The sequence below is a fragment of the Monodon monoceros genome, unplaced genomic scaffold (assembly GCF_005190385.1).
Source record: "Monodon monoceros isolate NGI ecotype Baffin Bay Population unplaced genomic scaffold, NGI_Narwhal_1 Super_Scaffold_3, whole genome shotgun sequence".
Taxonomy (NCBI): Eukaryota; Metazoa; Chordata; class Mammalia; order Artiodactyla; family Monodontidae; genus Monodon; species Monodon monoceros.
Genome location: NW_021703780.1, coordinates 54456112 through 54479883, shown reverse-complemented (window position 1 = coordinate 54479883; position 23772 = coordinate 54456112). Strand labels below are relative to the sequence as shown.

The 23772-nt window shown below is 41.2% G+C and overlaps 1 protein-coding gene across 3 annotated transcripts in view; it reads left to right on the top strand.

Annotated features, from left to right (window-relative positions):
• MLH1 (mutL homolog 1) overlaps positions 1-23691 on the top strand; it is a 52690-nt gene extending 28999 nt beyond the window's left edge. For 2 of the 3 annotated variants that reach the window (XM_029241734.1, XM_029241735.1), the window contains 6 exons: positions 14748-14856; positions 15732-15795; positions 19198-19362; positions 19927-20019; positions 20315-20428; positions 21998-23691. In XM_029241734.1, coding sequence (XP_029097567.1) covers positions 14748-14856; positions 15732-15795; positions 19198-19362; positions 19927-20019; positions 20315-20428; positions 21998-22165 — 713 coding nt within the window. In that variant the 3' untranslated portion in view covers positions 22166-23691. The remainder of the gene's footprint in view (positions 1-14747; positions 14857-15731; positions 15796-19197; positions 19363-19926; positions 20020-20314; positions 20429-21997) is intronic. The other variant, XM_029241733.1, reaches the window with a different exon arrangement.
• The last annotated feature ends 81 nt before the right edge of the window (positions 23692-23772 follow it).

Genomic DNA, 23772 nt, shown 5'->3' with positions numbered 1-23772 from the left:
TGCTCTTTCCCTCTGTTATTGGCCTTCAAGCTGGGAGCTTTTAAAACCATTTTAAATAATTAAGAGGAGGTTGGGCCATGACTTGATTTATTTAGCAGCCTTCCTCACAGTTGCTTAATTGACAGACTCCCTCAGATTTGGAATTTACTGAGTTTTCTTTAAGGATTTGTATTCCTTATGCAAAGCAGGCTATTTAAAGTTATAATTTCAATAAATTTCTGAATAGTTGCAAACTGTTTTCAGTGCAGTACAAAGCTGACCTGCACCAGGTTTGGTCAGGTTTGGAGTTCATTGATGAAGTGCTGATGAATCTAAATGTTCTGAAATTGTATGTTCCTGAGTGTTACCTCATTTAATTCTAGAATAGTCTTGTGAGGGAGGCAGAGCAGATGCTGTTATCTCTGTTTTAAAGATAGGGAAATGGAAGATGGAGAGGACAGATTAGTTGGAACATCCCTACAAGGCAAAACTGGCCTGGGTGCCTGCCCTGTGGAGGGTGGGTCGTTACTGGTGTGGCTTGCATCAGAGATGCTAGCCCAGTATTTAGGTGCAAAACTAGATCAGCTGCTCTAGATCACATGTTGGGATGAGCACAGCATGTGATCCCTGATCCCTCAGACTTGAGGCTATTTTCAGACATGCAGGGTAGGGTCTACAGAGGGAGTCCCAGTCCTGGTGTGGGGAGTGGGGTGAGCACTTTGGAGCCAGGAGGACTCTGCTGAAGCCCCTGCCAGCTACACCATTCCGTAGCCACTCAGAAGTCTGTTCACCTTTGTGGGGCCTTTCCCTGCTCTGTGAAATGGTGTTCCTGCTACAGCCCTTACCGGGCTGTTGTGGTGAACACCTGAGACGCCATGTGCAAAGGTGGGGGTGGGGTGCCGCTGCCTCGGGCCCTGCTCACTGCATCTGTTGATGCGGCCCCAGGCGGGGGTGCTGCTTGTCTCTGAGTTGAATGCCTACGGGGATTTCTCTGAAGCTCAGATCTGGGGAGGCAGGCCAGAGCCTGGCTGTGCCCCCACGGAGCTGTGACCCTGGCCCAGGAAGGAAGTAAGATGCTTTCCTTTAACGATGTTCTTAGTTGCACTTATTTGTGTGATTATTTCATTGCGGTACCTGGCAGAGTGCCTGGCTCGGGGATTCAGGAGATCTTTGCTGAAGGAGGGATTGGGAGGAGCTGCCTCAGAGGGGAAGCCCTGGAATCTATTTCTGAGGGACGTCAGAGTTGAATGCTCCATCAGACAACTCTGGAGTCTTTGGATTTACCCAGTCCTCCTGGGTACACTTTCGAGCAACCAACGAGGTTAATTTCTGGCCCGGTATCCCGTCACGTGTTCCATGGAATTAGGCTTATCCTGGATTAATAATGACTAAGTTACTTATTGCCAGTCACATAATTTTGATCTGTTAAGGAGGATGAGGAATGTCATAAGTTATTTGCTATCGCTTGAATCTGAAAATGTGCTTAGCATTTCATCCACAACTTTATTTTCTTGATGTTTGGTGAACAGTCTTGGGTTTAAGTGCACACACTCTTCTATGGTTTGTCACCATGTAACAGCTTCTTTTGGTTCAAGAAGTCAGTTCAGGGGGCTTCCCTGGTGGCACATTGGTTCAGAATCCGCCTGCCAATTCAGGGGACACAGGTTTGAGCCCTGGTCCAGGAAGATCCCACATGACGCGGAGCAACTAAGCCTGTGCGCCACAACTACTGAGCGCACGCTCTAGAGCCCGTGCGCCGCAACTACTGAAGCCCCCGTGCCACAACTACTGAAGCCCGCACGCCTAGAGCCTGTGCTCTGCAACAAGAGAAGCCACCGCGATGAGAAGCCCACGCACCACAACGAAGAGTAGCCCCCACTCACCGCAACTAGAGAAAGCCCATGTGCAGCAACGAAGACCCAACACAGCCAAAAATAAATGATAATTAATAAAAATAAATATTAAAAAAATCTTAACCCCCCCGCCCCCCAGAAGTCAGTTCAGCAGACATTGCACCGTGCTGAGCCCTGAGGCAGAAAATGCATTGAATGCACTCAAACCCCTGTCTTAAAGGAGTCTACGCTGTTGGGGGGCAGGTGTTTGGTAAATCGCCTGCTGTGACATAAGGTAGAATGAGGGACGTTCTGGAACAGAGACAGAGGCCGCGTCACCAGGGTGACAGGGTGACATCTGCCTGGAAGGGCTGCTTGATCAGCTCAGGCAGCAGCCAGAGGCCCTGGCGCCTGGGGGCTGCCAGGAAGCAAGTTTCACATGTGGCCCTTAGGAACCAGAGGACAGCTCACCCTTCCTTCAGGTGGCTTTACTTGCTTCTCAGAGAACGTGCTGAGACCCTAGGCTGCCGTTGTGAACTCGGATGTGTGGTTTGGCTTTGAAGCACAGAGCATTTGGTCCTATTTTGCTGCTGGCAGAATGGCAGGGAAACACCCGCAGACCTCCAGTGCTGTGGGCGTAACTAGGAGAGGAATAAAGCACAGGTTCTAGAGGTCCTGATAGGAGGCCGGAATGGGTGCAAGCAGCCTCATGGAGCCCAGGGAGGAGAAGCCGTGCCTGTCCTCCTTGTCGACCTCCTGCCTGGCTTGAGCCCCCTGCAGGGAGCCAACGCCCCCCTCGCGGCCCCCTGCCCAGGCTGGGCCTTTGGTGGCCTGTGGATGCGTCAGAGCATTGATGAAAAATCTGTATGGAAAAATCTCTGACCCTTTTTTAGTAAATTACGCTGCTTCTCTTTCCTCCAGTGCCTCATTATTCAGGATTATTTGATGTTCTCCAGCTTTTAAAATAATCATTTTCCACCTACGCAGAACATCCTGTAGAGACATTGAGTTTCCAGTGGGAACAGAGGGGAACGCTTATTCTAAAAATGAGGAAAATAAGCCTCTTTCTGCAGGGGGAGCAGAGTGTTGCAGAACTTATGTAACAATGTGAGAACTCATGTGTGGTGTCCAAGCTTAAAAAAAAGTACAGTAGAAATGTGATGTACAGGCTTATGGCTGTCCCCAGACCATTGCCCTGCTGTCTCCACCCCCTCTCCCCTGTCCCCCTTTGTGGTCGTATGTTTACTTCTTCCATTAAATATATATATATGTACACATACACACACACACACTCAGATAAATTAGTAGATGCAAAATCATGCTTATGAAACATAAGTAGGATCTACAGGAGAAAACAAATGAACGCTAACTTAAAGGAACAGCTCGTTGCCATCACCTGTGCAGCCCTGTGTGCTCTTTCCCTGTCCAGCCCCTTCCCTCCTCCCTTAGGGTAACTGTGACCCTACATTTTGTGATTATTATTTCCTTTCTTTTATTATAGTTTTACCACCCATATTTGTAGCCCTACAAAATTTATTGTTTACTTGTACAAATTTTAAACTTTGTATAAAGGGAATTATATTGTTTTTCTGCAGTGTATATAAGTATACACATATTCCTAAAATTCATCCATCTTGCTACGTTCTGGTTTACTTTTTCTGCTTGTAATAGATTCCACTTCCTGACTTTGCCACATGTTTAGTCATTCATTCTGCTATGGAAGGACATGTGGAGGACTCCAGGGGTGTCACCCCTGCCTCTCAGCCCCCAGCCCCTTTCCTGGACCTGAGCAGATCAGGAGCTTGGCACACTGGCCGGGAAGCTCTGTGCAGAGTAGACACACACTTAGAGTTACTGCTGGCTTGTAAAGTGACAGCTTGTTTTCCAAACGGGTCGCTAAGTGTGTGGTCCCACCAGCAGTGTGGAGAGTTGCTTTGCTCCACTGTTTCTCCAGTGTTTGATATTGTCAGACTTTTTACCAGTTTGGTGTTAGTGAAAAGGTGTCTAATGGTGGTTTTCATTCGTGTTTCCCTGATCACTGATAAAGCTGAGTAGGTGTATTTCCTCTTCTCTTAAGTGCCTGTTCTAGTTTTCTGCTCATGTTTCTGTGGGGTGCTTGGTCTTTTCTAACTGATTTTAGAAGTTCTTTATATGTTTATTCTAGACAGTAATCAGTTACGTGAAAATATCTTCCCTCAGTTTGGGGCTCATGTGGTATTTTTTTTATGAATGCTCCCCCCATATATATTTTTTAAACTTTTTAATATTATTTTTTAACATTTTATTTTATATTGGAGTATAGTTGATTAACAATGTTATGTTAGTTTCAGGTGTACAGCAAAGTGATTCAGTTATATATATCTATCTAAAGAATAGATATATTTATCTAGTCTTTATCAAAATTTTTTCCCATTTAGGTTATTACAGAGTATTCAGCAGAGTTCCCTGTGCTATACAGTAGGTCCTTATTAGTTATTTATTTTAAATATAGCAGTGTGGGCATGTCAATCCCAAACTCCCAGTCTATCCCCCCCTGCCAAGTTTGTTCTCTAAGCCTGTGAGTCTGTTTCTATTTTGTAAATAAGTTCATTTGTATCATTTTTGTTTAGATTCTGTATATAAGTGATATGATATTTGTCTTTCTCTAACTTCCTTCACTTAGTATGATAATCTCTAGTTGCATCCATGTTGCTGCAAATGGCATTATTTCATTCTTTATAATGGCTGAGTAATATTCCGCTGTATGTATGTGCCACATCTTCTTTATGCATTCATCTCTCGATGGACATTTAGGTTGCTTGCATGTTTTGACTATTGTGAATAGTGATGCTATAAACATTGGGATGCATGTATCCTTTTGAACTATGTTTTTTTCCAGATATATGCCCAGGAGTGGGATTGCTAGATCATATGGTAGCTCTGTTTTTGGTTTCTTAACAAATCTCCATACTGTTCTCCATAGTGGCTGTACCAATTTACATTCCCACCAGCAGTCTAGGAGGGTTCCTTTTTCTCCACACCCTCTCCAGCATTTGGTATTTGTAGACTTTTTGATGATGGCTATTCTGACTGGTGTGAGGTGATATCTCATTGTAGTTTTGATTTGCATTTCTTTAATAATTAGTGATGTTGAGCATCTTTTCATGTGCCTGTTGCCCATCTGTATATCTTCTTTGAAGAAATGTCTATTTCGGTCTTCTGCCCATTTTTTGATTGGGTTGTTTGGGTTTTTTTTGATATTGAGCTGCATGAGCTGTTTGTAAATTTTGGAGATTAATCCCTTGTCAGTCGCAATGTTTGCAGATATTTTCTCCCATTCTGTGGGTTGTCTTCTCGTTTTGTTTATAGTTTTCTTTGCTGTGCAAAAGCCTTTGAGTTTAATTAGGTCCCACTTGTTTATTTTTGTTTTTATTTCCATTATTCTAGAAGATGTATCAAAAAAGATATTGCTGTGATTTATGTCAGAGTGTTCTGCCTATGTTTTCCTTTAAGAGTTTTATAGTATCCGGTCTTACTCAAAATGGGTTAAAGACCTAAATATATGTCTTCTTTGGCGAAATGTCTATTTAGGTTTTCTGCCCCTTTTTTTTTCGGTACGCAGGCCTCTCACTGTTGTGGCCTCTCCTGTTGCGGAGCACAGGCTCCGGACGTGCAGGCTCAGCAGCCATGGCTCACGGGCCCAGCCGCTCTGCGGCATGTGGGATCCTCCTGGACTGGGGCACGAACCTGTGTCCCCTGCATCGGCAGGCGGACTCTCAACCACTGCGCCACCAGGGAAGCCCTTCTGCCCATTTTTTGATTGGGTTGTTTAGTTTTTTTGTTATTGAACTGTATGAGCTGTTTGTATATTTTGGATACTAGGCCTATTGGTTGCATTGTTTGCAAATATTTTCTCCCTGTTTGTAGCTTACCTTTCTTCTGTTTATGGCTTCCTTTGCTGTGCAAAAACTTCTAAGTTTGATTAGGTCCCATTTGTTTATTTTTGTTTTTATATCTATTGCCTTGGGACACTGACCTAAGAAAACATTGGTACAATTTATGTCAGAGTGTTTTGCCTTTGAGCTCTTCTAGGAGTTTTATGGTGTCATGTCTTAATGTTTAAGCCTTTAAGCCATTTTGAGTTTATTTTTGTGTATGGTGAGAGGGAGTGTTCTAACTTCATCGATTTACATGCAGCTGTCCAGTTTTCCCAGCACCACTTGCTGAAGAGACTGTCTTTTCCCCATAGTATATGCTTGCTTTTTTTGTCAAAGATTAATTGGCCATAGGTGTATGGGTTTATTTCTGGGCTCTATTCTGATCCATTGATCCATATGTCTGTTTTTGTCCCAATACCACGCTGTTTTTTTTGTTGCTATTGTTCTGTGTTTACTTATTTGTTTGGCTGCACTGGGTGTTTGTTGCAGCATGTGGGATCTTTAGTTGTGGCATGTGGGCTCTTGGTTGCGGCATGCAGGATCTAATTCCCTGACCAGGGACCGAACCTGGGCCCCCTGCATTGGAAGTGCAGAGTCTGAACCACTGGACCACCAGGGAAGTCCCATACCACGCTCTTTTGATTACTGTCACTTTGTAGTATGTCTGAAGTCTGGGAGGGTATGGCTCCTGCTTTGTTCTTTTTCTTCAGAATTGCTTTGGCAATTCTGGGTCTTTTATGGTTCCATATGAATTTTACGATTATTTTTTTAGTTCTGTGAAAAATATCATGGGTAATTTGATAGGGATTGCATTAAATCTGTAGATTGTTGTGGGAAGTATGGCTATTTTAACAATATTAATTCTTCCAATCCAAGAGCATGGGATATGTTTCCACTTCTTTGAATCTTCAGTTTCCTTTATTAATGTTTTATAGTTCTCAGTGTATAGGTTTTTCACCTCCTTGGTCAGGTTTATTCCTAAATATTTTATTTTGGGGGGTGCGATTTTGAAAGGTATTGTTTTTTTACATTCTCTTTCTGATATTTCATTGTTAGTGTAAAGAAATGCAACCAATTTCTGTGTGTTAATCTTGTATCCTGCTACCTTGTTGAATTCATTTATCAGTTTTAGTTGTTTTTGTGTGGAGTCTTTAGGGTTTTCTGTATATAGAATCATGTTATCTGCATATAATGACAATTTTACCTCTTCCCTTCCAATTTGGATACCTTTTATTTCTTTTTCTTATCTGATTGCAGTGACTAGGTCTTGCAATAGTATGTTGAATAGAAGAGGCGAGAGTGGGCATCCTTGTCTTTTTCCAGATTTTAGTGGGAAGGCTTTCAGCTTTTCACTGTTTTTAGTATTATATGGGCTGTGGATTTGTCATAAATAGCTTTTATTATGTTGAGATATGTTTCCTCTATGCCCACTTTTGTAAGAGTTTTTTTTTTATCATGAATGGATGTAGAATTTTGTCAAATGCTTTCTTTGCATCTATTGAGATGATCATGTGGTTTTTGTCTTTTCTTTTGTTTCTGTGGTGTATCACATTGATTGATTTGCAAATGTTGAACCATTCTTGTGAACTTGGGATGAATCCCACTTGACTGTGGTGTACGATCTTTTTTATGTGTTGTTGGATTTGGTTTGCTAATATTTTTTTTGAGAACTTTTACATCTATATTCATCAAAGATATTGGCCTCTAATTTTCTTTTTTGGTGGTGTCTTTGGTTTTAGTGTCATGGGTGATGGTGGCTTCATAGAATGTCTTTGGGAGTGTTCTCATCAATGTTTTGGAAGAGTTTGAGAAGGATCAGTATAAGTTCTTCTTTGTAGGTTTGGTAGAATTTGCCTGTGAAGCCATCTGGTCATGGACTTTCATCAGTAGTGATTGGTCTGTTCAAATTATCTGTTTCTTCTTGATTCAGTTTTGGTGGGCTGTATGTTTCTAGAAACGTGTCTATTTCTTCTAGGTTGTTGAATTTGTTGGCATGTTCATAGTATTTCCCTTATGGTGTTTTGTACTTCTGTGGTGTTGGTTGTTATGTCTCCTTTTTCATTTCTTATCTTGTTTATTTGGGTTCTCTCTCTTTTCTTCTTGGTGAGCCTGGCCAGAGGTTTGTCGATATTGTTTAACCTTTTAAAGAACCAGCTCTTGGTTTATTGATTTTTTTCTATTTTTTTTAATCTCTATTTTATTTATTTCCTCTCTGATCTTGAGTATTTCTTTCCTTCTGCTGACTAGGTTTTGTTGTTCTTTTTCTAATTCTTTTAAGTGGTATATTATGTTGTTTGAGATTTTTCTTGTTTTTTGAGGAAGGTCTATATGGCTGTGAACTTCCCTCTAAGAAAGGGTTTTGCTGCATCCCATAGATTTTGTATGGTTGTATTTTTATTGTCATTCATATCAAGGTATTTTAAAATTTTCTTTGATTTCATTATTGACCTGCTGGGTTTTTTTAGTAGCATGTTGTTTAGTCTCCATGTAATTGTTTTTTTTTTCTTTCACTGTTGTGGCCTCTCCCATTGCAGAGCACAGTCTCCGGACACACAGCCTCAGTGGCCATGGCTCACAGGCCTAGCTGCTCCACGACATGTGGGATCTTCCTGGACCGGGTCATGAACCCGTGTCCCCTGCATCGGCAGGCGAACTCTCAACCACTGTGCCACCAGGGAAGCCCTACATGTAATCGTTTTTTCCACATATTTCTGTGGTTGATTTCTAGTTTCATGCTGTTGTGGTCAGAAAAGATGCTCGAGACAATTTCTATATCCTTAAATTTGTTGAGGCTTGTTTTGTGCCCTAGTATGTGGTCAATCCTAGAGAATGTTCCATATGCACTTGGAAAGAATTTCTTTTTTTTTTTGGATGTAATGTCCTGAAAATATCAATTAAGTCTAATTAACTGTTCTATTGTATTATTTAGGATCTCTGTTGCCTCACTGATTTTCTGTCCAGAATATCTGTCCATTGATGTGAGTGGGACGTTAAAGTTTCCTACTGTTATTGTATTTTTGTCAATTTCTCCCTTTATGTCTTTTAGTATTTGTCTTATGTATTTGGGTGCTCCTGTATTAGTTGCATATATGTTGACCTGTATTAGGTGCATATATGAATGTAATAATCCTCTTCTTGTATTAATTCTTTTATTATTACATAGTGTCCTTAGATCTTTCTTCATGGCTTTTGTTTTAAAGTCTATCTTGTCTGATATGAATATTACAACCCCTGCTTTCTTTTCATTTCAGTTTGCATGAAATACCTATTTCCATCTCCTCACTTTCAATCTATGTGTGTCCTTTCCTCTAAACTGGGTCTTTTGTAGGCAGCATATTATAGGCTCTTGCTTTTTTATCCAATCTCCCACTCTGTCTTTTGATTGGAGTGTTTAGTCCATTGACATTTAAGGTAATTATTGATAGATATGTATTTATTGCCATTTTAAACTTTGTTTTCCCTTTGATTTTATATTTCTTCTTTGTTCCTTTTTTGTTTTTCCTTTTGTGGTTTGATGATTTTCTTTTGTATTATGCTTATGTTCTCTTCTTTTTGGTTTTTGTGAATCTATTGTATGTTTTTGATTTGTGGCTACCATTTTTCAAGTATATTAACCCCTTCCTATATCTACTTGTCTTAGACTGGTAGTCATTTAGGCTCAAACACATTCTAGGGAATGAAAAAAAATCTACATTTTCTTACTTTTCTCCTCCACATTTTATGATTTTGATCTCCTTATTTACATCTTCATGTTCATCCTTTTGCTGTTTCATTGTGGTTATTATTAGTTTCACAGAACTTTTTTTTAATCTGTGTACTGGCTTATTTAGGTGATTTGCTTTCTGATTGTGATTTTCTCTTTCCTATGGATTCTTTTATATTTAGAGAAAACCTTTCAATATTTCCTTTAGGATAGGTTTGGTATTGCTGTATTCTTTTAGTTTTTGCTTGTCTGAGAAATTCTTTATCCCTCCTTCTATTCTAAATGATAATCTTGCTGGGTAGAGTATCCTAGGTTGCAGATGTTTCCCTTTTAGGACTTTGGATGTATCTTTCCACTCCCTTCTGTCCTGCAGTGTTTCTGTAGAGAAATCAGCTGATAGCCTTATGGGGGTTCCCTTGCCTCCTTTGTTTTTCTCTTGCTGCCTTTAGAATCCTCTCTTTAACTTTTGCCATTTTTATTATAATATGTCTTGGTGTAGGTCTGTTTGGGTTTACCTTGTTTGGGATCCTCTGTGCTGCCTGTACCTGGATATCTGTTTCCTTCTTGAGGTTTGGGAAGTTTTCAGCCGTAATTTCTTCAAATACATTTTTGATCCCCTTTTTTCTTTCTTCCCCTTCTGGAATCCTTATTATGCATACATTGGCACAATTTATATTATCCCATAGGTCTCTTATGTTGCTTTCATTTTTTTTTTTTTTTTCATTTGGCTTTCTGTCTGCTGTTCTGATTGGGTCATTTTCATTATTCTATCTTCCTGGTTACTTATTCATTCTTCTGCATTATTTATTCTGCTATTCATCGTCTTTGGTTCAGTTTTCATCTCAGCAAATGAGTTTTCTAATTTTTCTTGGTCCCTCTTTATAGCTTCTAGTTCCTTTTTACAGTACTCTGCATTTCTGTCAATAGCCTTTCTAAATTCCTTCAGTATTTTCATCATCTCCTTTTTGAACTCAGTGTCTATTAGACTGAAGAGGTCTGTTTCATTGTTTATTTCAGGGGAATTCTCTTGGTCTTTTAATTGGGAGTGGTTCCTCTGCGTCTTCATTTTACTTATAGTTCTCTTGCTCTGTGAGTTTAGGAGAAACAGTTATCTGCTGTGGTCTTGGAGGGCTATTTATATGTGGAAGCCTCCCTGCGTAGCTTGTGTGGGTTTGAGAGTTTTTGGTGTGCGTCTGGTTTTAGTCTGGACGTCTGCCACCTCTTTCCTTAGTGTGTGCTGGCCGTTACCTCCTGATAGTGGATGTGCGGATGTTGTGGCTGGTGCCTGGTCGTGGAGTTCTCCGTGGCAGTGGCAGCTCACGTGTGCCCCCAGAGCACATGATTAGAATGGAGGTGGCTCGGGACTGCTCCTGGAGTCTGGGAGGGCAAGGTGCGCAGCTCGAGACTGCTCCTGAAGTCCAGGGAGCAGCAGCGACTTGTGACTGCTCCTGGAGCTCGTGTAGGCAGTGTCTTGCTGCCTTAGAGCTCTCGCGGGTAGAAAGGCTGTAATGGTGGTTCCCGCCCCTCCCCTCACGCACTACTGACACAATGGCACCTGGCCTCTAAGGCAGCCCAGGCTTCCTCTGCATACACCATCAGGTGTGGTTGCACCAGGCTCCAGCCCCTTCAGGCTGTTTCCGTGCAGTCCATCCCAGTCCTCTCTCTGGGTCTGATCTCTGAAGCTCAAGCTTCCGCACCCAGCCCCCGCCTGTATCGGCAGATAGGTGTCTCAGGCTCAGAAGTGCAGAGCTGTGGTACTGACTGTCTGTGCATGTCTTTCTCTGTTCTAACTGCTGCAAACTGGTTGCTGTGTTCTCTGAGGTTCTGAAGCTCCCCCTCTGTCCTGGTTGATTCCCCGCTGGTGATGGGACTTCCCAGGGTACAGGAACCTTTCCTCTTTTACAGCTTCATCCCAGGGATGCAGGTCCTGTCCCGATTCCTTTCTCGCTTTCTTAATTATTTATTTATTTTTTGCCCCACTTGGTTACGTGGAGATCTTCTTGCCCTTTCAGAGGTTAAGGTCTTCTGCCGGTGTTCAGTAGGTATCGTGTGAGAATTGTTCACATGTAGATGTATTTTTGTTGTATTTGTGGGAGGAGGTGAGCTTCATGTCCTAGTACTCTGCCATCTTGATCACTCCTCTACCATACATTGGCCTTTTAATCTTATTTAGGAAATTCTTTCTATCTCTGGGATAATTAAATCTGTATTCTTATATTATCTCCTAAAATGCTTATACTTAAATCTCTAGTCAACCTGGAATTAATTTTTGGTATATGGTGTTATAGTCACAGTTTCCATGTGAATATCTCATTGTTCCATATTATGTTGTTACTGTCAGTTTGTTTGGGTTTAGCCAATATTTTCTGCTCATAATTCTTTTCCTCAGACCTTTCATGGTCTGCCCTAAGCACCTCCTTCTGTGGGGCCTGAGATGGCAAGCTGAGTTTTGCTTTGTCTAATCCATCTTTATTTTGGTAAGTTTCTTTGCTGGGTTTAAAATTCCAGATTGGCAATTATTTTTTTCTCAGTGCATTGAAGGTGTTATTTTATCAGTCGTTGGCTTCTATTGTTGCTGTTGAAAATTCAGCTGTCAGTCTTATATTTTAATACTTTGTGGGTATTCTCTCTTTTCTCTCTGAGAGCTTTTAAGATCTCTTTAGTGTCCTGCTTATCTCAGGTGTGGATTTTGTTGGGCTTCCTGGAGCTGAGGTTTGGTGTCTTTCATCACTTCTGGGATATTCTCTGATCTTTTGTCTTGAGAGTCTCCAGTTACTGTCTCTTCCTGTCCCCTGCCCCTTCTGGGACTTACTTACATATTTATTCTTCTCCATATTGTATAAGCTATCTTTCATATTTTCCATTTCTTTGTCTCTCTGTGCTGCACTTCGGATAATTTTTTTAGATCTACCTTACCATTAATTACCTTGCCAACTTTGTCCACTCTGTTCAGTCTATCTTGATTTTTTTTTTTAAAGAGTATTTTCCCCCTTTATTGTGGTAATGTTCATGCCATTTTATTTTTTTAGACAATTTATTTAATTTTGGCTGTGTTGGGTCTTCATTTCTGTGCGAGGGCTTTCTCTAGTTGTGGCAAGCGGGGGCCACTCTTCATCGCGGTGCGGGGGCCACTCTTCATCGCGGTGCACGGGCCTCTCACTATCGCAGCCTCTCTTGTTGCGGAGCACAGGCTCCAGACGCACAGGCTCAGTAGTTGTGGCTCACGGGCCTAGTTGCTCCGCGGCATGTGGGATCCTCCCAGACCAGGGCTCGAACCCGTGTCCCCTGCATTAGCAGGCAGATTCTCAACCACTGCGCCACCAGGGAAGCCCCAGTCTATCTTGATTTTTAATTTCAGTTATTATATTTTTTATTTTTAGAAATTTTGTTTTTTTTGAAATCTCCTTGATCATTTTTAATATAAACTTATTTTTATTAACTTTGGTTTAAATTTTTAAGATTGAGTCAGAATAAAATCATTTTCCCCATTGTTTACCATGGTATTTTGACCCCCACCTGTTAGCATATTAAAATACAAAAGATGTTGTATCACGTGACCTTGCCAAAGGTGCAGATAGAGACAGTTCTACTTTTTTCCTTTCATATTTTTATACTGTTTCCTTGCCTCACTACAGTGGTTAGGACCCCCAGTACAATGTCAAATAGGATGAGTGAGCATGGGTGTTAATTATCTTGTTCTCCATTGTGGAAAGAACACATTCAGTATTTCACCATTAAACATGATGTTAGCTGGAGGTTTTTCATAGATGCCCTTTTCAGATTAAGGAAGTTATTTTCTGTTCCTAGTTTGTTGAGAGTTTTTAATTATAAATTGTTGTTGTCTAATACTCTTTCTATATCTAAAATGATCATGTGTTTCTCATTTATTCTGTTAATATGGTGAGATTTTCCAGATGCTAAATCACCTTGCTTTCCTGGGCTTATCTCTTCTTGATTGTATTATTCTTTTTTTAAAAAAATATATTGCTGGATTTAATTTGCTGATGTTTTGTTTAGGATTTTTGCACCTATGACTGTAAAGGATATTGGTCTAAAATTTTCCTTTTTTCAATGTCTTCTCAGGTTTGGTATTAGGGTTATGCTAACCTTGTGAGGTAGGAATTATTCTTCCTTTATTTTTTGAAAGAGTTTATGTAAGACTGGTGTTATTTCTGTCTTTTTCTATTTATTTTTTAAATTGCACTATAGTTGATTTACAATATTGTTAGTTTCAGATGTACAGCAGTCATTAAGTTACACACACACACACACACACACACACATATTCTTTTTCAGATTCTTTTCCATTCTAGGTTATTACAAGATGTTGAATATAGTTCGCTGTGGTATGCAGTAGATCCTTGTTTTATATATAGTAGTGTATATCTGTTAATCCCATAATCCTAATTAATCCCCACCTGCTTTCCTCTTTGGTAAACCATAAATTTGTTTTCTTTGTGTGTGAGTCTGTTTCTGTTTTGTAAATAAGTTTATTTGTATTATTTTTTAGATTCCACATGTAAGTGATATCATATATTTGTCTTTCCTTGATCAGTTTTGATAGTCTCCTGTCACTTATTCAATGTTTTAATACCTCTTAAGCATACTGAACATGCTTATTATTTTATCATCTTTGCCAATATTTCCAGTCTCTAAAACTTGGCAGATGTGATTCTGTGATTTCTTCTGGATTCTAATTCTTGGTGCCTAGTTTCTTTGTGTATTTTGTAACTTTTTGACCACTAAGTTCTGGTACTTTATCTGTGAGGAATTATTTGAAGTCTGGGTTGAAGATGAATTTCTCCAGAGAGAATTTGCATTTGATTCTATCAGGAACCTGGAGGAACAGTCAGCCCTGGAATCAGTTTAAACTAAAATCTCCACTTTAAGTTGTCAAGCAACCTGCTTAGTGTGAATCCTGGCTGCAAAAGAGGGGAAGTGGCCTCCTGTTAACAGTCCACATTTTGCACCATTCCTAGGCTTCTGTTTTTCTTTCTCTACACCTCAGAGCCTGCAAAAACTGAAGTTCTTGATACCTGCAGTTCCTCCAGTGTCTTTGGATAAAGCTGGTTTCAGAGCTCTTGTTACTTCTCTGGCTTCCTGCTTTGTCTTGGATGGTGATCTTTGAGTATTCCTAAATCTTTTGGCAGTTCCTTGTTGCATTTTGAAAGATTAGTTCTATCTTATTCCTTCTTCGTGTGTACTTTCAGCAAGAGGTTCCATTCAGGTACCTGTTTGTTGTCTCTAGTTCTGGTGCTTTGGGCTGCAGAGAGGTGTTGGTGGGGTGCAGTTACTGACCTGTGTCTTGTTTTCCAGCTCTCCGGGAGGTGCTGCGTAACCACTCATTTGTGGGCTGTGTGAATCCTCAATGGGCCTTGGCACAGCATCAGACCAAGTTATACCTTCTCAACACCACCAAACTTAGGTAAATTGGTGCGAATGTGAAAAAAGCAGAGCTGCTAGAAGAGTAGTCCTGGAGGCAGAGGCAGGAAAAGCCGGGGAGAGCAGGATGACATAGTTGGAAAGGGCCCTGGCTTTAGCGTCACATGTTGTTTCACATCTGGGCTCAACCATTTACCATTTATGTGACCATGGACAAGTCACTTTCCTAATCTGTGTCTCGGATTTCTCATCTGTAAGATGAGAAATTTGGGTTATTACTACTTAACTTGCAGGGTTTTGTGAAGGTAAAATTACATGAGATGCCTGGGTTTGGTAGATGCCCAGTGCTCAATAAAAGTTGGCTGCTGTGAACTGGGTGCTAAGGGCTTAGTGCTGGTGGAGCATTGCAGCGTGTGCTGTGTACAGCAGGGTACTGTGGGAGATGCTCTGGCGGATGTCTGCTGCACCGCCCACTCTCAGCCCTTTAAATCCAACTGATTGGATTTAAAACCGGGGTCACGTCCCTGCCCTCCCTATACAGCCCATATTTTTTAAATGGTGAGTTGTAAAAGAAGTGTATTTATAGGATTCTTTGCAAGTGGGGAAAAGGTGAGCAAACAAAAACTCCTTCTTAACTTTATCACTACTGAGTGTTAGAGCCTTTTACAGCACCAGAGGGGTGGGGACAGAGCACGGGTGATGACAAGGCAGATGGTCTTAGTGGTCTGACCTGTGTGCAGAGGCTGGCCACCAAAGCCCTGGTGGAGCAGGAGATCCCAGGACTGTTAGAAAGGCCACCGCGAAGCAGCACATCTCTGTCCTACCCGTCTCGGGTTATCTCTCCCATTTTGTCCCTACTGCTTGGCTCTGAAGCATGGATTCAGCTTTTCCTTAATGTCACTTCATTTTTATTTTCAGTGAAGAACTGTTCTACCAGATTCTCATTTATGATTTTGCCAATTTTGGTGTTCTGAGGTTATCGGTAAGTTTATTTCCTGGTTCTCATTTCTGAAACTTCAACAACTGGTCATTTCTGAAAATAGCTCTGCCTTATTATTTTATTTGTATATTAAATTTTTCTAAATATGCTTAGAATAGTTTATTGTATGATTTGCATATGGAGGTATCTTCATATAGTTTTATACAAAGCAGAACAGTCATTTGGTAGCCAACTTAAATGTTTATTATTATTATTATAGAAATTAATACATATCTACTTAAGAAAACTTGGAAAGAGATAAAAATAGAAGTAAACATTCTTTAAAGCCCGTGACCCAAACACAACTCCAGCTAACAAGTTTAGTCCATTTCTTTCAAGACCTTGTCATTGCCTAATTTTGAGTTAAAAATCATACTATCTATGTAGTTTCATGTCTTCTTTTTACATCTGACATACTCTACAAAAAACCCTCTGGAATTTTTATTGGGATTGTGTTGAATCTATGGATCAATTTGGGGAGAAAATCTTTTGTTAATTTATCCCTTAATATTTCATATTTTTTGGATACTATTGTGACATTTTTATAAATTGTCAATCATTTGTTGCTAGTATCTAGAAATACAAGTGTTTTGGTACATTAATCTTATATCTTGTGACCTAGTTAAACTCACGTAGTTTTAGTAGCTTTTTTATTGACTCCAGCAGATTTTCTACGTAGATGATCATAGCATCTGTGAGTAAAGACAGTTTTATTCCTTCCTTTCCAATCTGGATGCCTTTTCTTATTTCTCTTGCTTGATTACACTGGCAAGAAGCTTAGTACAAGGTTGAACAGTAGTGGTGAGAATGGAAATCCTTCTCTTATTCCTGATCTTGGGGGAAGCATTCAGTTTTTGACTATGAAGTATGCTTTCTGCCATCGGTAGGTTTTTTGTAGATGACCCTTAGGCGGTTGAGGAAGTTCCCTTCTATTCCTTGTTTGCTCAGAGTTTTTATTCAGGAATGGATGCTGAATTTTTTCAGATGCTTCCTCTGTATCTGTTCAGATAATTGTATGGTTTTCCTTTTTTTAGTTTGTTACTATAGTGAATTACATTGATTGATTTTCATATTTTAAACCAGTCTTGCATTCCTGGGGTGAACCCTGCTTGTACATGATGTATTATCCTTTTTATATATTACTGGAATTGATTTGTCAAAATTTCGCTTACAACTTTTTTTTTGGCTGGGCTGCGCGTCTTGTGGGATCTTAGTTCCCTGATCAGGGATTAAACCCAGGCCCCGGCAGTGAAAGTGTGGAGTCCTAACCACTGGACCACCAGGAAAGTCCCTTGTTTCCAACTCGTAACATCTGCATTCACGAATGATATTGGTGTGTAGTTTTCTTGTATTGTCTTTGTCTGGTTTTGGTATGGGGTAATGCTGGCCTCACAGAATGAGTTGGGAAATACTTTTTCGTTTTCCATCTTCCAAAAGAGTTTGTGTAGAATTGTTTATTCCTTAAATGTTTGGTAAAATTCATCAGTGAAGCCATCTGGGCCTGGAGATTTCCTCACAGGAAGATCTTTAACTAAAAATTCAATTTCTTTCATAGATATAGAGCTATTCATGTTAGCTTTTTCTTGAGTGAGCCTTGGTATTTGGTTTCTTTCAAGGAATTTGTCCGTTTAAGTTTTCAAATTTATTGCCATAAAGTTCAGAATATTTTTTATTCTTTTAATGTCTATAGATCTGTACTGATGTACTGTACTCTGTCATTCCTAATATTGGTAATTTATATCTTTTTAACTTGATCAGTCTGGCTGAGGGTTTGATCTCAACTGATTTTTTGTTTCATTGATTTTTCTGTTAATTTTCTGATTTCTGTTTCATTGCTACCTGCTCTGATCTTTATATTTCCTTTCCTCTACTTACTTTAAGTTTAATTTGTTTTTGTTTCAGAAGCTGAGGTCACTGATTTGAGATCTTTCTTTTCTAGTATAGGTGTTAAGTACTATAAATTTCTCCCAAGTGCTGCTTTAGCAGCTTCCCACACATTTTGATAAGTTGTTTTCATTTTCATTCAGTTCAGAATACTTTCTAAATTCCCTTTTGATTTTTTCTTTGACCCTCGCATTATTTAGAAGTATATTACTTTAAGTTTCTAATTACTTGGGGATTTTCCAGAGATCTGGTATTGATTTCTAATTTAATTCTATTTAAAAAAAGTTATTTGTTTCATTTTATTTTTTGGCTGCATTGAGTCTTCGTTGCTGAACGTGGGCTTTCTGTAGTTGCTGCAAGCAGGGGCTACTCTTCTTTGTGGTGTGTGGGCTTCTCATTGCGATTGCTTTTCTTGTTGCGGAGCACGGGCTCTAGGTGTGCGGGCTTCAGTAGTTGTGGCTCGTGGGCTCTAGAGCGCAGGCTCAGTAGTTGTGGCACACGGTCTTAGTTGCTCCTTGGCATGTGGGATCTTCCTGGACCAGGACTCGAACCCATGTCCCCTGTGTTAGTAGGCAGATTCTCAACCACTGCGCCACCAGGGAACCCCTTAATTCCATTTTTGCAGAGAACATATTGGAATCCTTTTACACTTATTGAGACTTGTTTTGTGGCCCAGAATATAGTCTATGTTGGTAAATACTTTATGTGCACTTGAAAATGGGCTTGTTGAGTAGAATATTCTATAAATGGCAGGTGTATCAAGTTGATAGTGATGCTCAAATCTTCTGTATCCTGATTTTCTGTCTACTTGTTCTGTCAATTATTGGGGAAAGGATATTGAAGCCTCCATGTAGTTGTGTCTATTTCTCTTCACAGTTCTGTTTTATCCTTCATATATTTTAAAGCTCTGTTATTGAGTGCATAAACATTTAGGATTGTTAGGTCTTTTTGTTAATTGACTCCTCTGTTATGAAAAAGTAAGAACAGTGTATTGTGGGTTCATATATGTAAAATGTATGACAACAGTTACAATGTCTGAAGGAGAGAAATGGAAGAAAATTTAGGCATCTTATTTTTCACAATAGATTACAGTCTTCTTCCTAATCAGATGATTTACCTGAAATGTCATTCGATTTAACTCACTCTCCCTCCCCCTTGCTTTAGTTATGGGTGAGGCAGTAGGAAGAAATGAATGATCTGCTTCGTGTCTGCCTTGTGATTTTCTAGAAATACGAAATTGGGGTCCTTAAAGCTACACAGAAGGAAAGTGCCTCCTCACGGCCTTGCCTTTCCCACCTGTTCAGCAGGTCTTTTTGTTGGTCACAGCTTCTCTGTTGCAATGGCCATTGGTGAGGAGGAGGATGAGCTTCTGTTGTGGATTTTCAGGTGTTTTCTTTGGGGGAACTGCAGAATGTTAGATTTGTCGCTTCTCACCTGCTGTTGTGAAGATGGTTTTGTGGGAATTCAGGCTGCGTTGGATGCCCTGTTATGCTCACCCCTTATGTTTTTGATCCTTCCTAGGAGCCAGCACCACTCTTTGACCTCGCCATGCTTGCCTTAGATAGTCCTGAGAGTGGCTGGACAGAGGAAGATGGTCCCAAAGAAGGACTTGCCGAATACATTGTTGAGTTTCTGAAAAAGAAGGCTGAGATGCTTGCAGACTACTTCTCTTTGGAGATTGATGAGGTGGGCGACGGTCATTTTTATACCTCCATTGTATTCTTCAGGTAAGAGTCAAGTTCTGTAGTTGGTCCAGGATCAGGACAAGAAGGCTGGGACCCCTCTCAGAAGCAGCCTGTGACCTCTGTGACATCTTCACTCCCTATTTGTGTTTCTAGGTTCCACAACTTTTATCATCCATTCGTGCCCATTCCTGTCCCCAGGGTGCAGGACCCAGGCAGGAGGGAGAGCTGAATCCCACTGTCCCTGCAGGCCCCAGTGAAGGAAATGATGCTTTGCCACTTGCTCTCCTAAGAGGTTTCTTCCTCTTACCCCTTGATTTCTGGGGCTTTCCTTGATGTGTTCTTTGGTTGGTGAGCAGATCCAAAGAGAAGGTGGCTCTGCTACATGTCAGGACAGAAAGCACTAAGTGCTTAGTTCTGCTGCTCCCAGTGCCCAGCCTGGTCAAGCACCTGGTTGCCCAGAACGGCTGGTCTGAGGACAAGGCCTGGAGGAAGCACCAGGGAGAATTTGTTTAAACTGTAATGGCATGATTTCTTATCCCCTGTCCTGGCCTTTTTCCACAAGCAGGAAGGGAACCTGGTTGGATTACCCCTTCTGATCGACAACTACGTGCCCCCCTTGGAGGGTCTGCCTATCTTCATTCTCCGACTGGCCACTGAGGCAAGTGATGGAGCCAATCCTGATGACAGTCCTGTGGGTGTGTGAGTGTGTGTGTGTGTGTGTGGGGGGAGGGCACATGGCCCTGCTGTTGTAATGATGAAGAGGAAAAGGGTAGCATGGCTAAGGTCCCTCTCATCCCTGCCCACCCACAGCAATACTCAGTAGTTCCAACTTACAGCTTTAATGCCTAAAAAGTCACGTTTAGTTTTTAAGTTGTCTGTTATCTCCATTTAGAAATGAAATGTGTTTAAAGCACGTACCTATGTTGAGGTATTGAATTCTCTCTTTGGAGCAGGTGAACTGGGATGACGAAAAGGAATGTTTTGAAAGCCTTGGTAAAGAATGTGCGATGTTTTACTCCATCCGGAAGCAGTATGTGTCTGAGGAGTCGACCCTCTCAGGCCAGCAGGTATGAGGGTGCGCACTGGTGCCCGGGACTGGGGGCACAATCTTGCCCTCTCTAAGTTCCTAGGATCCGCTGCATATAAGCTTCAAACACAGTGGTCAGCTCTTACGAGTTTTATTTCCTTCTGAAATATAGAAGGTGCCTCCAGAGTGACCTCACCGTCAGATGTACAAACACAAGCCATCGCAGTGAGAAATGGGAAGTTTCAGGGCTAGTGGGTGGACTGTATCTCCCATTGTGAGCCCGGAAGTGTGTAGCCTTAGCCTTCAGGTTCTGGGTCAGTCTCCCCAGTCTCTTTCGGCTTGTGCCTCACTCTGCCTCTGACCACTGCTGTGCCAGGGGGACATGGCTGTACTTGGGTCAGGGCCCCAGCTCTTACGGAAGGTCAGCCTGGGTTCTTCATGTTTCTGTGTCAGATGACAGTGCTCTTTCAATCCACAACTATTTCGGAGGGTTTGGCTGGGTGGGGGAGAGGGGACTGAAATACAGGAGTACCTCAGAGATTTTATTGGTTCCGTTTCAGACCACTGCAGTAAAGCTAGTTGCGCAAATTTTTTTGTTTCCCAGTGCATATAAAAGTTATGTTTATACTGTATACTGTAGTCTGTTAAGTGTACAGTATATAGCACTGTCTCTAAAAAGCCAGTGTATATACCTAAATTTAAAAATGCTGTTAGAAAAATGGAGCCAGTAGGCTTGCTCAATGCAGGGTTGCCACAAACATTCAATTTGTGTTTAAAAAGAAAAGAAAAAAAACCGCAACAGTCTGCAAAGTGCAGTAAACTGAGGCCTGCCTGCAGTGTAAGAATGGAAGGGTGGGTACTTGATACACGTAACGGGCTCGGTGATTGCTCCTAGTCCTCCTCTGAGATGACATGCTGTTGCTCCAGCTTCATGGGTGAGGAAGCTAAGGGACAGTTTCAGCGGGTGCTCAAGGGTTCCCAGAGCCTGTGGGTGGTGGAGCGGAGATCCAGTCCCAGGTCGTGTTGGCCAGAGGCCCTGGAACCATCTCATTCCAATGGAGGCGGCAAGATAGCACACTTACCAAACTGTGCTGAGAGTATCCCGTATGACTGGAAACACTGACTTCCAGGTGAGGAAGGATGGATGGGAAAGAACATCTTCTTTTACATGAGGCAGCCTAAGGCTTAGATGTAGGAGCGGAAGGGTGGAGTAAAATAATCCTCATTTATTTTTTCATTTCTTACCTGTGGAGCTTTTTGGGAAACAGAACGACATTGAGACTCCAAATTTAGTGGTAATTACGGAATGTACTTCCTACTACTGCCATCCAAACATTATGTTAGATCCTGCTACAGTAAACACACTCTCCCTGAATGGTAACAGTTTCCATGGGAGGAAGCGTCACAAAAGCCACGACTGATTCTTTTCTTCCATCTCATCTCTCTGCTCAGGCCTGTAGGATCCTTGAGAGGCTGGCCTAGAAAAGATACTTCACAAGCATTAGGTCACACACCCCATTATAAGCCACCAAGACTCTCCAGGCCCAGTGCACATCAGCCAGGAAACCAGCATAGACTGGGATGTGAACATCTAACATGTCTCTTTCAGAGTGAAGTGCCCAGCTCTACTCCAAACCCCTGGAAGTGGACTGTGGAGCATGTTGTCTATAAAGCCTTCCGCTCACACCTTCTGCCTCCGAAACATTTCACAGAAGATGGAAACATCCTGCAGCTTGCTAACCTGCCCGATCTATATAAAGTCTTCGAGAGGTGTTAACTATGGTCGTCTATGGCCTCTGGGATGGGTCGTTCTTCCTCTGTATCCCGACATTGGTAGGTTGAGCTCACACTTGCATTTTAACTAGTAGCACTCCTTCATGCATGGTGGATTGACTATAAATAAAGTCAAATTTGTCCTAACATGGTTTTTTATTTAATTTCATTACACTTGAAATTTTCCTAGATCCATTTTCACCTAGTGTATACTGATTGTGTTGAAGAATCCCAAAAGTAGTTTGAAAGCCTCCTGGACGTCTGATAAGAATTCTAAAAGGGCCTTAAAGACTTTATAGATCATGCATTGATTCGATTCTGTGTTCTGGTGAATTTCTAATATCAGGTGATAAATATTATGTTGGTTCAGGTGCCTTTTTAAAAAAGAGGTCCTGAACCTATAAGAGGGGCTGATGACATTGTCAATTCAGCTTTCTGCGTAGTCACTCTATTAGTACCTTCAGTAACCAAAGCTAATTAATTTATTCTTAATTAATTTTAAAATTTGAAGAAAATAGTTCTTATCCAGTCCAAAATAGGCATGAGTTTTTAAGTTAGCTCACTTTGTTAATGGCTATCAATACTACCAGCTTAAGATAAAGGAATTTCTAGGTATTCTTGTTTGAAGGGTGTTGTAAAAATACGAACTGAAACTGTAAGTACCATTAAAATAAGCTACCTTAATATTAGCCTGCATTAATAGAAATGTGCAGTCAGCACAGGGAGGAAGAATGCCTATAGTTTTGAGGTAAAGTTCAGATTACAAGGCTCAGTGAAGAAAGTTCTGTGGAAAAGAAGAGAAGAGTCTATTTTACGAGAAGTGGAACCATTCCATTTGGAAAAGACTGGGACAACAAAACAGCTCCAGGAGGAGCACAGGCTGAGTGACCGTGGGTGGAGAGGAAGAGGGATTTCCAAGGCCTCAAGAGGTGGACTACACGATGTTTCAGTTCCAGGTATGTATGGGATTCTAGGATAAATCTGCATTTCAGAACATGCCTCGTCACTGCCCACTCCCACACATCAACTGAAAGAAAACTTATAGGAAATCATCTCAAAATATGGAAACCAATTTCCTGAATTATTTTATTTTTTAAAATTTATTTTTGGCTGTGTTGGGTCTTCGTTGCTGCTTGTGGGCTTTCGCTAGTTGCAGCGAGCGGGGGCTACTCTTCGTTGTGGTGCGGGGGCTTCTCCTTGCGGTGGCTTCTCTTGTTGCGGAGCATGGGCTCTAGGTGCGTGGGCTTCAGTAGTTCTGGCGCATGGGCTTAGGTGCTCTGCGGTATGTGGGATCTTCCTGGACCAGGGCTCGAACCCGTGTCCCCTGCATTGGCAGGTGGATTCTTAAGCACTGCACCACCAGGGAAGCCCCTGGTTTCCATGTTTTAAACACAAAGAGCTAATTATTCTAAAGAAGGGAATAATTATTAGAGATTTTATTCATATTTAAGTTAACTTTATTACCTAGTTTCAAGTCTAATTTTATCTTATGTGGCCTTAATTCATTAGACTTTCCCCCATATTTTTTCCGTGTAAACACATTGAAGATACAATAATCATTTCCATAAAACCACCTCAATTCTGAGAGCAAAAGACAATCACAAATACTGT